At 39.1% G+C, this 16810-nt stretch overlaps 1 protein-coding gene across 1 annotated transcript in view; it reads right to left on the bottom strand.

The window, feature by feature from the left end:
• Positions 1–16810, bottom strand: part of CNTNAP5 (contactin associated protein family member 5) — a gene marked incomplete at both ends in the record, with an annotated part of 283999 nt that overhangs the window by 124022 nt on the left and 143167 nt on the right. The window contains 3 exons of the mRNA XM_084265547.1: positions 3760–3931; positions 5045–5194; positions 7733–7997. Coding sequence (XP_084121673.1) covers positions 3760–3931; positions 5045–5194; positions 7733–7997 — 587 coding nt within the window. The remainder of the gene's footprint in view (positions 1–3759; positions 3932–5044; positions 5195–7732; positions 7998–16810) is intronic.

Here is a 16810-nt window from a genome sequence, read left to right as displayed (position 1 = left end):
ACAACAAAGGAGGATAAAATTAAATCCAATTTAAATTAGTTTTAAATGTGGAGCAGACCTCTGTAGCTTAGCAGCCTATTGTCTCCTTTTTTCTTTACCTCTTATTGGAATGGGGATAAATGCATTGCCAGCAGCTATGGCCTCTAACACTTCATAGCAGCACCAGAATAAACCCCACACTATGCAACATCTTCAGAAAAGACTGAGTAATCTGTGTATTTGGACAACCACAGCAAATTTACTTACTATGAACAAAATTAAAAAATCAATAGTTATCTGGATTACCAGTAGGCAGGCAGTGGGGATAATGCCCAGAGTCCTACACATGTGTTGCTACGAGAAAAATTGCTTCCTCCTACAGAGTGTACATTTCTGTTCCACAAGGCATTGGGAACAGTTTGCAGGAACAATTTGTCTTGAAGGAGGTGAAGAAGGGAATATGGCACTACTTTGCAGGGCTCATGGAGAGGACACAGCTCTGATATGAATAGACTCGGGGCGCCTCCTTGCAAATGATGTGTCACCTAAGGACAACATGTAGGCTGTGGCAAATCAGAGATGACTTAATATGCAGCAGGAGGAACATTAGTGGTGCTGGCACTTCAGATGAGTGCTAGAAATGAGCAGTCTCTTAATAGAAGATGATGCTAACTAGCCTTCCTCCATCATCAGGAAAGTCCATATTGCTGTGTTCAACTCCAGACTGTACACCACATTAAATTCCTACTGAAAACACAGAAGACATTGAGTTTTCTGTGTTTTATCTGCTAACCCCAGCTCTCACAGATACATCTTGAACTGTCCATTCAGCCAGGACCAGGGAGTTACCAGGTGACCTCGGTCACAGGATGGCTGACACTGCAAGGAGACTCTGGAGGTCTCCAGCAGCACACCCTGAAACCCGCTCAAAGCAGGATCAGCAACAGGATTAAAATCACTTGCGTCTCCAAAAGCATCTTCACTTGGGCCTGTCTCTCCAACCCCCAAACGTAAAGAAGGCAAAATTCTGAGTACTACTCTCTGACAGCTCATCTAGTGACAGGGCATTTATTTCCTGAGAAACAGTTACTGTATGGAAATAACAAATACAGGGAGACAGAAGGCATTCATGCCAAGTTCACTTGAGCACACATATAGTTCAAATGCTAGAAATAAGTGATGATGAGATATTATGGCACAGTCTCTCAGAAGGGTCCATTTAAATTAATGGAGGATCATACCTTTATGCAGGCAATCTTGGGGGGGGGGAGGGTATGCGTGCACATACAATATGCTTACACAACTACATTTTCTCTCAAGAACTGAGAGATATCAATAGTAGTCCCACTATATGATCTTTTAAATAAAGTCATTAATTTTATTTTTAAGAGCACACACAAGTTGCAACAAGCTGCCTAACCACTGCTTTCAGAGCCCAGTGAGCTTGGCCTACAAGCTTATAACAAATAAACGTCTTTCTGTATATAGGCATATTCCTCAAAAAAGGGTTTTTTTTTTTGCTTAGATAACTAAGAGAAATGTCCCATTTACATGTTAATTAAGCTACACAATTTCCACATGCATTAAAATTACAAAAACACGTGCTTTACATCATACACAGCAATAAATCTTACAATTAAGAAAGAGGAGATCACATTTCTCAGAGAAGATGCTTTTGCAGAGTTTTAATGCTCCTTGTTATAGAGAATGAGCAGCTGGATACTGCCTGCAGCCAGACCCCAACTTTCCTATACTGCAGAGCTGCTGCAATACAGAGCACTAGTTGAACTACGGTGACTAGTTGAATTACTGTGACTGGAAGCATCAGACACTTTGTGCAATGAACTAGTTTGAACAAGATTTGAAAACATACTCAAGGGTACACCGTGCAGACTAGACAGCAATACAATCTTTAGATTTGAATTCAAATCTCCTATTCTCCAAAACCTTTCCATCTGTAGTTTGCTGTAACCAATTATGCTGTGATATAGACTTGTAGAAACTAAAATTGTCAAAAATGGTTAGGAGGAACACACTCCGTGAATAATTTCTTGTTCATTCTTTCTCCAGCTCATCCACTGGCTTAAGATTAATTGTGTTGACAAAATAACACAAAATATTTGCTTCTTGTTCATATTTCTCTTATTATATTTCTTTGAATTTCAACCCTCTTTCCTAATGTCTCTTGTTGGTATTTCCACTCTTGACTTCAGTACTGCACCAGCAGTACTTCACACCGTGAATCTGCGAACAACTTTTCTAACTCCCTGAAATCAGTTATGTAAATTTAACCTCTCTAAAGATTGTGTCCTAGACATGTAAATTATGTAAAAAAACCAAAAATCCATCCTTCTTTCCTGATCACAAACTGATGCTTATCATCCTTAGGACACTGAAGATGAGGAAGATATTTGTAGTAGTACCACAGATTTACATTGTACCCTGGTCTTGGTGACAAGAAGGCATGGGAGAGCTCCCACAGCACATCTGCATCATGACATAGTTTTTTTATTCTGTTTAAATATGTAAATATACAAATTGTCTCCAAGCAGTCCTCACAGTCTTTCAAGAAAACAACAAAATACTTTCTCTTAATTCTCAGCAAAGTTTACATTTTACTTCCTTCTATTAAATCAGCTGCATCTTATCAATTCCATCTACTATTTCAGGTACACCAGGCGTGAAATTCATTTTCCCCTGAATTCAGTCATCATTAAACACAGAAACAGGTTTGATCAGCAGAGTCAGTATTTTCTCCATACAAGCTAAGAAACATGAACATACAAAGATGGGCACAGGTCTCACATAACAGATGTTTTGCCCACTTTTCAAAAGATTGCAGCAGGCTGATCTCTCCTACACTAAGCAATACTGGAGATGGGCCTTCAGCTCCATCTCTTTAAGAAACGTGTCTGAAAAAATCATGTTAAATGCTTAAGTTCCTAACACATTTCTAGAATGCCCTTACTAGTCCCTTCTATCTGAAGCACATGATATCTCCAACACTTCCGTTTCTATTTTTCAGAACTTTAAGATAGATTTAAAAACCCAATAATAATCAGAGCCTATCACTCAACATACTAACTTCAAAGTAAACATTTGCAGAAGTAATTCAGAAATATTCAGACAGTAAAAACCTGGAGAAAGCAAGGAAAAAATATGAAATACTTTTAAAAACTGGTTGCCTATTTCTTCTTTATGAGGAAATCTGGGCTTCCTGTCAGGTTGCAGCTCAGGAGGGATTCAGATCAGTATTTAAATGGAAATGTGTCTCTGGTAGATACAGACATTTCATCCTTATATTGTCCTACTGAGTGGGCAGTATGTTACACAAGGTGTGCCATATCTTCATGATAAATGTGCTGTAGTGGCTAACAAGAAAAATTGTAAATTAACTACTTAAGCAAAACCAGCTAATGTATGAAGGGGATGACATGTTCTGATGAATCAAATAATTTTTCCTTCTCTTTCATTTCTCGCTAAAACTTCAAAGCAATCAAATTTTGTTTATGCATAAAATTTAATCCTTTCACCAATCTGTAGTTTGATTGAATTTGCATACTCTATTTTCTACAAGTCAATGTGAAGAGAGCCTCACGTAATTGAAACCATTTCCCCTCCAGTCCTCCTATCTTTGCTGTAATATTTTCTATTAGTAGCTCTATTATGCCTAATATCCGTAATGTTGGCAGATTAGAATTTTCACTTAATGCAACCTGTATTTATAAATCACTAGGATGAAAAAAAGAACAAACACAAAAAAGAGGAAACAATAATTACCTGTCTTTGATGCCACACAGATCAATGTGTAAATCACTAAAATTCCCCAGGGAGCCTTGCTGAACTAAAATGAGGTCCTTGGGCTGGTTATCAATAAAGATGAGCCTCATACAGCCTTGAAAAGCAGTAATGGGATTTAAACATTGGGAATCGGTGAAATTGTCAGGGCATCCTGTGGGAAAAAGAGAAGAGGCAGAGAAGAATATTGGAATGTTCATCTATTTCTACTGGGATTTCCTGATGCAAGAAATCGGAGGCTCATTATTCCAAGTGTTTTCATTTCTTATGCTTTGCAACCTCCTGTGTTATAAATCCTTCTGTAAGGAAAAGAAAATAAAATTTAAAAACAAAAGAGAAAGAGAACAGCCATTGGAAATATTACAGTATGAGGTATTTATGTGCACTAAGCAAAATCAAACTGTAGTTTTTTTCCACCTTTTTTGAAGACCACAGACAATAGCAACTGACTCCCATTTAAAAAAAGAAAAATCTGGTGCATATTTTAAAATCATTATGGGTTAAATTCTGCTGCTGAGGCAATGCACAAAGAAAAAGGATGAAATCCCATTGATAGCAAGCAAGAACATCATTTGTATCTGGGCTTCCTCAGTATACGGCCAGCTTTAAGATCCAAAGGCTCCTGTGTATCCTCACTTAGTGCTGTATCTAGAAGGCCCATCATGATCAGAGCCTCACTACAGTAAGCACTACATAGTAATATATTAGATAACAAGACAGTTGATGACACTTCCTTTATCTAAATTAATGCTTGCACTCCAAAACCCAGAAGGTAGTATTTTTCAAGACTGTTCTTCCCATTTTCAAAATTGAGCTAAACCTACATTAATTTCCATGAGAGCACAGTACCTAAATACCTTTGCAGATTTGAGCCATATGTCAATTAAGATCTGAAGTCTAAAGTCACTGAGCCTGATCAGGCCAGTAATATCTACAGGAATATTAATAATACTAATAGTCCTCAGGCCTTTTAACTAGAAAAAAACCCACTTCTGGTTAATATAGCTAGCTTCTGCATGTTTTGCCAGTTACCACTACCAGCAGGCCACTTTCACAGCTGTGTATGCAGTTCTGCTTGTGTTCTTTCTGTCAAGGTTGGCCAAGATCCCTCTATCTTCCCACAGTGCTGCATGCACTACAGCTCAAAAAATCAATTACTGCATTTGCTCTTATCTGCAAACAGAATGCACCCAAGGAGACCTCAACAGCAAGCACCTAAGGATTTGCATGCTGAAAACCCGTCCTTCTTCTATCTGAAACAACCTACCTCCAAAATAGTAGCTGTTCCCAGAGTAGATCCTTGAGACAGTGGTTGCATGGCTAGCAGTGGCAGCATTGTTATCCAGTGTCAGGGTAATGCGATGTCTTCTGGCGTTGATGTTAACTGAATGCCAAAGCCCATCATGGAGATTGATGCCTGGTAAAAAACAAATATGAAGAATGAAAAATAGGTGCAGGAAACAACCATGTTCTCATTTTGCTTCCAACTCGTGACCGCAAATGTGCAGCTACCCACCAAAAATGGAGAACTGGTGACTGAAAAGAACTCATTACCTCTGGAAACAAACTGGCATAGAAGAAAAGGGTCAAGAAAGGGAAAGATCATCACACATCTAATCTAACTAGCCTGGCAGTGCAGGCACTCGTCAAGCTAGCCAGATCCTTCACCTTTCTGGTAGCACGTTATTACCGTATTAGAGGAGTTTATGTCTATCTTCAGTCTGTTGAGAAATGCTTATATCTCACAGGAGCGCAAAGCGAAGGTCTCTATTGAGCTTCTGGTACTAAACGTATGTCTGAGATTGCAGAAGATTAGATTTGGTGAGACGGTCATACCTTGTCACAGGCTCCACTATGAAACCTGACAAACTCTGCCAGGAATCAGTAGGATTTGTGTTTCTTAAAACCCTTCAGCACTAAGTTAGCACACAGTCTTATTGGTGGATGTACCAAAGCCTTTCTAAATTAGATTTCAACATGGGTCTTGCTAGAGCTGGGATTGTTGCTCTGACCGGGAACCTATGAAGGTACATGAGAGATTACAGTAGTGGGCAGCCTCTTTTTTTTTCTTGACACTCACGTGAATCGGGAAATAACCTTTCTGTTTCCTTATTCCTAAGTCGGTGTTGCATCTGATGGCTCTTGAAATAACACCACACAGCTACAAAGAAACTCCACAACCTCTGTTCCAACAGTCATGAAAATCAGTGGGCAAGCTTCTGAGCTCACACACAGTGATGCAGGTCAAAAGTAACCCAACTACAGTTCAAACTATGCTACCACCAGGCTGGAGTCAACGAGATCAGGCACAGACAATTAGTATTTACTCCCCTCCCTAATGGAGTATTCTTTGTTACTGTAGCTTTCAGAAGAAACAAACAAGCACTTAGTGACACAAAGAGGTGTGAGAACAGTTCAAAACAAAATTTGTGGGTGTTATATGTAAAGAAAAGCCATTTCATTATGAATTTAAAAATGAGACAATTACCACAGTAACGGCTGTGAACACATGCACCATTCCATAGAATAAGAAACTGGTTTCCCAGTAAAAATGAATGTTTTTTCAACTAGAACAAGTCCGTTTTGAAGTGAAATATGTTGATGAAGTTTGAAAAGATGTCAAAACAAAATAGGTCCCTTTTTGAGCAAAAGTAGGTCCATTTTTGAGCAAGCAGGAGTTTATTGTGAGTACCTGACATCTGCAGAACATGGCACTTGCAATTTCTGCGTATTTTCCATGTGTAAGTAGGCATTTTAGTAATGTTTTGGATAGCACCAGAGACTGGGCTCAGGTTCATGATTTTAGAACTACATAAAAACAAACACACCCAACTAAATATTGACGTTGTCTCAGCTTTGTCAACAATTTAATTAGGACTGCAATAAAGGCTGGAAATTCAGTTTTCAGCTTTCAATTGCAGCAAGCTAAGGCTGTAGCAATCTACATGAAGAAGGATAGATGCAGAGCTGCCTCATTTTCTATCATAAAGGGGAATGAAACACGCATACAGAACAGCTCTGCTTTGACAACTCTGTCAGATTTTATCTCTGCTGCTTTTAATAGACACATCTGCCCTCTTTTAGTCTGTACTGGGAATATTTTAATATTACATATTTTTAAACAGCTGCTCTTTTAGAAAATACTATTATTATTCTTATTTAGTTCCAGCAGTCTATTACTCCTCCACCTTCAGAAACTGGTTATTCAACCCACACAGAAAATGAATTTCCCAGTCCCCCACCCAACATGGCTTCATAGCAGCAAAGGATGTGCAGAAGCCCTGAGCTAAGAGCATTTCTATTTGGGGTACCAGCATGGCTTATATAGATCATACGGTGCGGGCAGCTGGGCCACTCTGATTCTGCCTCTTCTACAAACTGAGATTGTTTCCCTCTTGTCTCTGGAAGCCAACTCATTGCTGTTCTGATAAGTATTTACAAATCCGTCACTGCCTTGCATCCCACCAGCTGTACTGCACAAAGCAGCTTGCAAACTGGCTAAGGAGGCCAATGAGGGAGTGGCAAGCGATGAAACCTGTGGTCACACACTCTTCTAAGTGTAGCATAAAGGGAGAATGTAAAGCTATAGTCAGAGGAAGAAAATCAGCTCTGAGGCCCCCTTAACTTGTGCTGGGGAACGCTGCAGCAGCTGAGCTGGCTCCCAGCTGAATTCAGCACAATCTGAGGATGGGAATCAGGAAGGCTTTCATGTGACCTGACTGAAGAAAATCTAGGGTGATTGCTTAAGAACACAGAAGCTGAGCTAACTGTCAGCCTGGAGATCTCAGGATGCCACCTTTCTACACTTAGATATACCTCAAGCTGCACAGAATGATTCTATTGCTGGAAAGGAAGGGAAAACATGAAAAGAGAAAGGAAAACTTCCTTTCATCATATGAGGTTAGACCATTGTATTTTAAAGGGAGGTAGGTAAGAGTAAACAAAAACTAAATACCTTCACTGATTTCCACTGGGTTCTCTGTCTCTTTCTGAATAAGTAGTATCAATCTCCCACCATGGAGATAAACCAAGAGAGGACCCGAATTTTCAGACAGTTCAGTGAACAGCAGTAAGCCATCTTTGTTCCATGTTCGAAACTGGAAGCTGACTGACAAACCATCAATTTGAGGAGTGCCAGGTAGTAGCAAGTAGCTTCGACTGGTGCTGACAAAGGTGATAGGAACAATTTGTGGTTCTGAGCAAGAAAAGGTCACGTTCCCCTGAAAAAAAAAAATCAAATGTGATCAACATGACATTTTTTTCCCCCTGTTGTCTCACCCGTTGTCTCAAAACATCCACAGTTAAATAAGCTCATTGGATTTTTAATGCCACTCGAGGCTGAAATAGGTATTCTTATTCAGACACAAATCATAGAACCATAAAATGTGTTAGGTTGGCAGGGACCTTTAAAGGTCCTCTAGTCTAACCTCCCTCCAGTAAGCAGGAACATCTTCACCAGATCAGATTGCTTGGAGCCCCATCAAGCCTGACCATGAATATCTCCAGGGATGAAGCCTCCACTACCTCTCTGGACAACCTGTTTCAGTGTTCTACCACCCTCATAATGAAGACCTGTTTCCTAATATCCAATCTTAATGTCCCCTTTTCTAGTTTAAAACTATTATCCCTTGTCCTAGTGCTACATGCCCTCGTAAACAGTTCTTCAGAATTCATAAGGAAACAAATCTGTTCACTCTGGGAAAACATAGTTGACTTCAAAATTGGAGAGATCAGAAATCAAAACCTTAATTCACAGAAGGATCCAAATATATCCCAATGTCCCATATCAAGATCAAGCCTGTGTGCAAAAGAACTTGTTGGCTAGCCCAAACGGACCATCTCCATGTGGCCAACTCTGCTTTGTGTTTCCCAGCACCTCCCATTTCAAGCTTAAGTTTAGCTTTATGTCAAGAAAATCAAACTCATTTGGATCTATGTTGACCTCTGGAATTGACACCAGAGAAACAGCAAGTCCACTTGCACTTTCATGTGCTGCAGGATGTGATGCAAAACTCCTGCGTTGGCTCTGCACTGATGGGACTAGAGAGCTATGAACAAGGCAAGCTGCAATTGAAAAAACAATGCATGCACCAATACACATGAATCCTACCAAACAGACTAGATTTATTCTAAATATAATTCAAAATATGTCTACTAACAGCAGCACTATTTTGCCCATTTGCATCAGCACTAGATAATTTCAAAAGTAAAACCTCCCTCACCTACTTGTATCTACTATGTAGGGCAAAAACATGAGGCAGATTTTCTGGGTTTATTTCAAATACTCAACATATAACTTACAGTAACAGTACTGTTTTCATTCACCTAGAGTGACACAGTCCTATGCTAGTAATAGAAGTCCACATACAAATAACAATGTTAATATAGAAAAATAATTAATCTGAAACTATTTCAAAACAAGGAAACTCAAAGAAAAAGTCACTTGAATAGAATACTTATAGTGGGATGAAAGAATGACTACATCATTTTCGTCAGCCATTGTAGATTAACCCATCAGATCATTCAAGTGATGTCATAAAGCCGCAACAACATATAAAGCTTGGAAGCATTTAAGGAGCCACGTCTTTCAAGGCCACTCCAGGACATTATTGCAGCTAGCTTGCTTTGAAGTAGGCTGCTTTGTAAAATAGCAACTGAAATCTGATAAAAACATTGGAGTAAAAAGGCTCTCTCCATGGTACTGCTTCTTGTCACAAGCTGGTACCTCGCTCTAACAGGATAATTATGAAGAACAGCACTTGATGGATGTGTAGGAAGTTGCACAGTGGTTCGGGAATTCCTCTCCAAAATCTCAGACAGCTGAGGAATTGTTCCTTATCACTTTCAAACGTGTCTCTACTCTTTGTTTTAAAATGGGAAATAAAATAATGTGCCAGAAAGAGACCGAATTATCACTGAATGAGGCAGTCCTTGGTAGATATACATCTATATCAAGCTATTTACGTATTCCCTCCCCTGCAAGATGCAGAATGCTACATACCACATTTAGTAATTGCAAAATCATGTTAGAATGAGTTCTCACATATAGTCCAAAGCTTATTCAAACTCACCTGAACATTAGTCAGGTGGAAAGTAGGATGGAAATTTGATCTCAACCTTTAAAAAGTTTCTACTACCAGCTGGGTTTTGCCTGCATAAGAGACACCGCAGGCGCTTTTTTGCTACTGCTGTTATATTTCCACCTCCATTTTCAATTGAATTCATGACAAATTACAGAAAAAATAAAGACAGTCAACTGCAGTGATATAAACAAATATGGTTAACTTTCTCTAGAGCTTTTTAAAGGTTTAGACATTTAAAATGCTGATGACAAATTTTCTTTGGAATTTTAGACATTTACAGTGATTCAAGTAACTGCACACAAAGTAGCAAGACATTTACAGATCTTATATATACAAAACACTGGAGCTTGGAGGAAAGTTCAAACATTATCTGAGTCTGCATTCAAGTATCAATTTACTTCACTGGCAGTGGGAGGTTGTAACAAGGTGCCAGGCTGTAGAGGGGAGGATTTTCTACATTTGAATAGGATTTGTGCCTCAAAAATCTATGCAGATCTTTACCTACCAACAGAACAAGCTATGCCTGGATTGTCTTAATGGTGCTAGAGAAGGTGAATGTGAAAATGAAAAAACACATTTGTGATGCACAGCAAACCTTCAGGTGACCTTGACATAAGCCACATGCTTTCAGCTGCTTGCACCAGCAGCAGCACTGCAGCGGAGTATCACTGATGCATATGCACAAGCCCAAATGTAAGGTCAAAATTCTGTCTCCTTTTGATATGAGGTTCTCAGCACATGAAACCCGTCCTAAACTCAAGGATTGCTGGGACCCCTTGAAAAACTCAGCAATGCACTAGTCATTCACACTAGGACAGGAGCAGTGAAATGTGCTGACCGAGCCCATGGCCAATGCTGGGACACACACAATGGTTACTTTGAAAAAACATTTTTCCACTGAAGTGAGACAAATCCTCATTACAAAAAAATGTTAAATTCACCCTGAATGTTATTCTCAAGCAAATTATTCCAGCAGATTTAAGTCAGAAAAGTAAACAGCTTCCCCTAAACCTGCATCTGATGAGGAGCTTTTTGCTTTAATTGGCAGCAGTTCTGGAAATCTCCAGGGCATATGCAAGACTTCTGGCAGACACTTGATTTTATAATTGAACCCAGTTTAACTGAAAAGTAAAAGCTCATTGGCTAGGAAATGGGATAAGAAGAGTCTAATCCCTAGAGAAAATAAAGGAGACGCTCAGCTCTACCCAGCTGCTAGAAACTCCAGCTATCATGTGGCATTTAAGAATTCCATTAAGTCTATCATCTCCAGACTGATTAATGACTCCTCTAATAAGCAGTGAAATCTTTCTAAAAGATTTCTTATTGGTCTTACAGGAGAAACCTTCTGAGCCTAGAAATGCAGTAGAGATATTTGCAATTTGTTCACTGGCAGCCATGACACTTGTCTCAAGACAAGAGCACGGGCACCCCAGATTTTGTGGGCACGGTACAGTTGCAAAAGTGGCTCTTGAAATGAACAGGCAACAGCATGTTAGAGAATTTTAAGGAATAATCAGAGCCTTTCTTATTAAAAAATGAATGGAAGAACACATTTGTTAAGTGATGAGGGTAAAAGTGGATTACACAGAAGATCCTCTGAGCCATAAGCCTTATCCAAAACTGACTGGGGTCTTTCCAGTGACTTCTGCAGGACTTCACTGAAACCTATGTAATCTTAATGAACCTTTTCAGTCTTTTCTGGCCTTTAATCATGTAGTTTTATGTACTGTTGAATGGAGAGAAGACTGCTACAACACCACAGCAAGGGCAATTGGTGAAAAGTTCCTTATATATCCGCCTTGCTCCCACAGAATACTAATCAGAAGTAATATGGGCTCAGGAAATTATTCCAACTGACAGCCAAACTGAAATCCTCAATACTTAGCCTACCAAAGGATGCAGGCCAAGATCACAGCTTGAGCGGGAAAAACAATAAATGAGTATTTCTGAGCTCTCATTCTACCTAAGGGTTAGAGAATCAAATGGGCACTTACTTTCCCCGTTAATACAAATAATCTATGGATAGCATCCAACAACAACAAAAAAATCTTGTTTTCTTCAGAGGATTAGAACAGGAGTAAAGAGACTAGAATTCCAGGTCTGGTTGAGATATGAACGTGAGTAAACTGGCAAGAACATCTCCAGCTTGGAAATTGGAGGGCTATTTCTAGCTGTGAAGAGACTGAGGCTGCACACGAATTTTCAAACAGAGCAACAGAGGGGAAGGTTGACCTCTGATGCGGTTTTTAAAGTATAAGATGAAAGATTGTCATTCAACTTTGAGAAACTGGGTTTCAAGAATTGGGTAGATCCCTTCAAATCCTTTTTTTTTTTATTTTAAATTAAGTATCTCAAGCAGATGTCAGGAAACCCACATAGACTTCAAGTACTCAAATCAGACATTGCTAAATACCTAATGAAAGGCAAATCCAAGTGAGATACCAACTCCAGCTTTCTGAAATACTGGTGCATACTGCCTTCAAACAGGATGTGAAAGCACTAAGACACATGGTGTTGCCTGAGTTACTTGAAGGAGTACCTAGCCCATCCCAAGAGCAAGGCTCATATTTTAATAGAAGTTCCTATAGTCAGGTGGGTTTCTCTTTCCCAGAGCAAAATTTTAGGATAGAAACCCAAGCTTTCCTGATCCAAGTTTCATTGAAGCTTATCCTTCTGATAATCACCCCTGCCCCATCCTCACTCACTCTAGGTATCAATAAAGTGCTAATTGTTTATCACATTGACTTAAGTTGTTTACATTAAGATAATATTCCTATGCAGAAAAAGTAGCATTTAACAAACAAACAGAAGCTTAAAACTCCCCTAAACACCACCACCCTGACAGAATCAGAGATGAGATGCTTGGCTAGGCATTTCTGAATGTTCATTATCTTAGACTCCTAAACTGACTATGTCACTGGCCAGAAATGGAACAAAGGATTTTACCATTTTTATGCCCACAATAACTGTACATTATTGTTTCATTACATGGTACAATAGCTAGGACTTGCTGACAAGAGATGGGAGCTAATTTGGAAAAATCATACATCATTTCCCTCAGAGAGACAGGAAAAAGGAAAAAAAGCACAGGAGGAAACACACAAGAAATATAGACCACTCGATACTTTCCCTCTTTTGAACAACGAGCAGAAATGAAGCCAGGCTTTCAAATTCACCTTGCCAGAAGTGAATAAGATAGATGTCTTATATCAAACTGGCAAATTAGCACAATCCAAGCCCAGTTTTTGTTCCAGTTCAGAGTACACTGATCTACAGCTTATTAGGTTTTTATTACCTGGAACAAAACACAGCAGCAAGGAATATTTTTTTTATAAATTTATTAATATTTTTTTCAGATTATTATTATGAAAACAAACCCACATCTACCTTAAAATAGAAAAGTACATAGAATGTAATTCTTACCAGCTTTTTAAAATGTATTTGTTCTCTATATTAAATTTTCCTCTCTTAAATTTCAATCATCTGTGTATCATAGCACAGGCCCTGCCTAAATTGTTGGTATCAACTGCACATTCTCCAGGCATTTTTCTGTGATGGGGTCAGCTTGCCCCTTTCTGTTATGCCAGGCAGCCAAGCACAAAGCAGTTTGCAAGACCTTAGCGAAAAGGGTTAAAAAAACCCCAAACCAAAAACTACCCCAACATTCATGCCTTGCCTTTACAGCAAATTACATTCTCCCCCATTTTCCTTATCCCCTGCTAACTCCTATGACAATAATTAGCTATCTCTCTTGATCTCCTACAGGGACTAACAGCCTTATCACCGCCAGCCTTGAAACATCTCCTCTACTCAGCAGGTACTAACTGCCCTATTCACTCAATCTGACTACCCAGATAATGTAATAAATTAAGCTCTGAACAATTGTTTCTAACCTGTAATTTGCAGAAGGCTGATGACTCTCAAAAAGGCCTTGTTTGCTCAAAAAGCATCATTTCTTTCTGCATATGTCAACTACTCTTATAAAACAATATGGTCTCTCTCTATCCTGGAAGAACTTGCTTCACTTGTGGTCATCACAACTACGAAAATCTTAACACAAAGAAACCTCTATATCAAGAAATGTAGAGTTTATTGCTGCAGCTACACAACGCATTAAATATTTACTGACCAAAAGGCTATAGAATTGTAGACAAAACCAACCAAAATGGATGGGAAAACTGCCATTTAAATAGAACTCATTTCAAGACCTTGATTCAGGTTACACAATTTTTTTCAAAAAAAGATCCTGTTATGTTATTCAGCAACACTAAAACGGGACCTTAAAATGAATGACTTTCTTAGTATTTCACACTGCAGGTAGGATGTGAAGGAGACTCAGCTGAAGACCCAGAGACCAGGCAGGAAGATAATAAACCATAAAAAGCTATTTTTACAGGAACCAAATATTTCTGGAATCTGAGTTCCCCTGCCTTACCTAAAGACAGCAAGTTCAGTTCTCTCTTTAATGTCTGTGACTCATGCTTTCATTAAATAATTGTATAAAAGTAAAGAAAAGAATCAACTTAGACCTATAAGACCTATAGGAAATTGCTTAATATTTCATGGTCTTTTTTTTTAATGATTCCTATAGTTTGATTACAGTTCAAAAAGAAATGAAAAAACTTAAAAATTAAAATTAAAGAAAAAGAAAAGATATAACTAACTCCTCATTCTCCAAACCTTACTAGGGGCCTTCACAAACCACCAGCCTGATATTCACAGATATATCAACACTTGCAATAGCATTTCGGTAGAACGAGACGTGCGTAGACAAGCAAATTCTTCTCAGGATGCAGGTATCTCAAATCAGCTTAATAAAATAGCATGTTTGGATTCTCTATAAAGGGAATGAATTATTAGTTTACATTCTCCTGTCACTAGGTAGCTTTCCTTGTTCTTTGATGCTGGCAATTGGTTATTTCCCTGAGGCACTACAGTGATGCATTTACATGTCACCACATCCCTTGCTGTGCTGAATTGTCGCTCCCAGATTCAACATGGCAGGCTGACGTAGAAATTCAAGCATATCTGAGGGCTGACAACTTCTGCTTTACAAATACCCTGCACTCCTCTCAAGTCAGTGCAGGGTTTGCTCTGCTAAATAAAAACACAACTTCCACTTCCTAGCTAACAGCTAATGGAAGGGAAAGGGGGATGGGGTTTTCCTCAATTGCAGTGAGTACGTAGGTTGGAGCTTTGAGAAGATCAAACACAGCATCTTTTCATGACGTGTTCATTTGTTTTCTTCAGCCAGATGTCATCCTAATTTGGCATCAAAAATCGGTGACCCACAGAAAGAGTTAAGACCCTGGCAACAGGTCACTTGAGAGCAGTTTCTAAAGGTGCAACCTAAATCTAGCAATAGGCAACCATGGGCGGCCAGGATACTATAACTATTTTCAGTATGCTATAGCTATTTTTCTCTTAAGTATGCCATTAGCCAGATGTATTTAGAAATTTTCAATGACATGATCTTCCTAGAACTCGTCCCATCTCCTCCTGCATCTAAATACTCTCTCAACGAGCACAAAATCCTTCAACAAGGACTTCACCATCCCAGATATCAACAAGTCAAATATCTTTCTGTGAAGGGCAGTTCTTCCTTTTTTTTTTTTAAACATGGTTCCTACAAGCATATTTTCCTGACCCTAGCTACTTGCACAAAAAGCATGAGTAACTGCTGTATAATTTCTCATAATGGGCAGTCTGCAGTTCTTTTCTGCTGAGAAGACAGCTAGTAAACAGGCAGATCTTTAGATTATTTTAAAGCATTTTCTGAGGTTTCCCAAGAGTCCAGCTCTGCAACCATGGTAGTGGTAATTACAGATATTTGACTTCTCACAACCTCTTGCAATTAAACCCAGTAATCACTTTGGAGAGCAAATAAAAGTTCCCCTATCATTTCTCCAAACTCAACAACTTGGGGAAAAAACAAAACACAACAAAAAAACAACCCCACAACATACCATCAGGGACAAAGAAACCCCAGAGAGAAGACAGATAGCCTGTCCAAATAGATAGGGCTACCATGTAGAGAGGTTAAGTACCAAGCAATATAAAAACGGAATTCTGGAGGCAAGTTCCAGTTCAAAGAGACAGGCTGCCTCGTTATCTTGAGATGTCTTCTCAAGGGGATTTATTGCAAGTCTGAAAACTGCAAATGAGTTACAGAAAAGAACAGGCAGAATGATAATCACAGCCACCACCCAAGAGTATGACACACAGTACAGTCCTCTGTTATTGACGACCTGTACTTTCTTCCTACGACTGTAAATGCAGCTGATTTGGAACCATTATTTATACGGATGAAGAATTATTTCAGCTGATGTATCATTCTCCTGCTTGTGTAAAAGATGCCAACAGCAAAAACCACCCACCATTGATGGATGTGAAAACCCACAAGTTTGGCTCAGTGACTGTGTCAAAGTCCACAAAGGCACAGAGAATGAAGATGAGACTGAGTGTTGAAGTCTGCCTGTTATGGAGGTAAAATGAATGTGTCTGAACGTTAATGGCTTTCTAACCCCAAACTGTCCAGTTTGTCCTCAAATATCTTTTGATAAGAGACAAAGATATTTTGGGGACTAACAACACAGAACCAATCTGTGGTGATCTCCAGCTTGGGCAGGAAGGAACACAAGTACACAACACATTGAAACAAGTGTGATTCCAAGTCTCTGCTGTACGTATTCTTCTGTGCTGTTCCTTTCATCGCATTTCCACTCCAGACAACTTTAGCAGCTACAAAGACGTGAAGCAGAGAAGCTCGCAGCTTCCTGGGGATATTGATTGTTGCTTGAAAACCTTAGTGAACTTCAAGTAAAAGCATTTAGTGCAGAGTAAATCTGGCAGGCAAAAGACTACATTTAGCAAGAACAAGTTATTTTGAGTAAGTAAATTGCTAAGGAGCAGGGAAGAGACGAAAGATGGGAGAGGAAGATCAGCTTGTG

The sequence above is a fragment of the Gallinula chloropus genome (genome assembly GCF_964237585.1).
Source record: "Gallinula chloropus genome assembly, chromosome: 5".
Taxonomy (NCBI): Eukaryota; Metazoa; Chordata; class Aves; order Gruiformes; family Rallidae; genus Gallinula; species Gallinula chloropus.
This window is presented reverse-complemented; position numbering and strand designations above follow the sequence as displayed.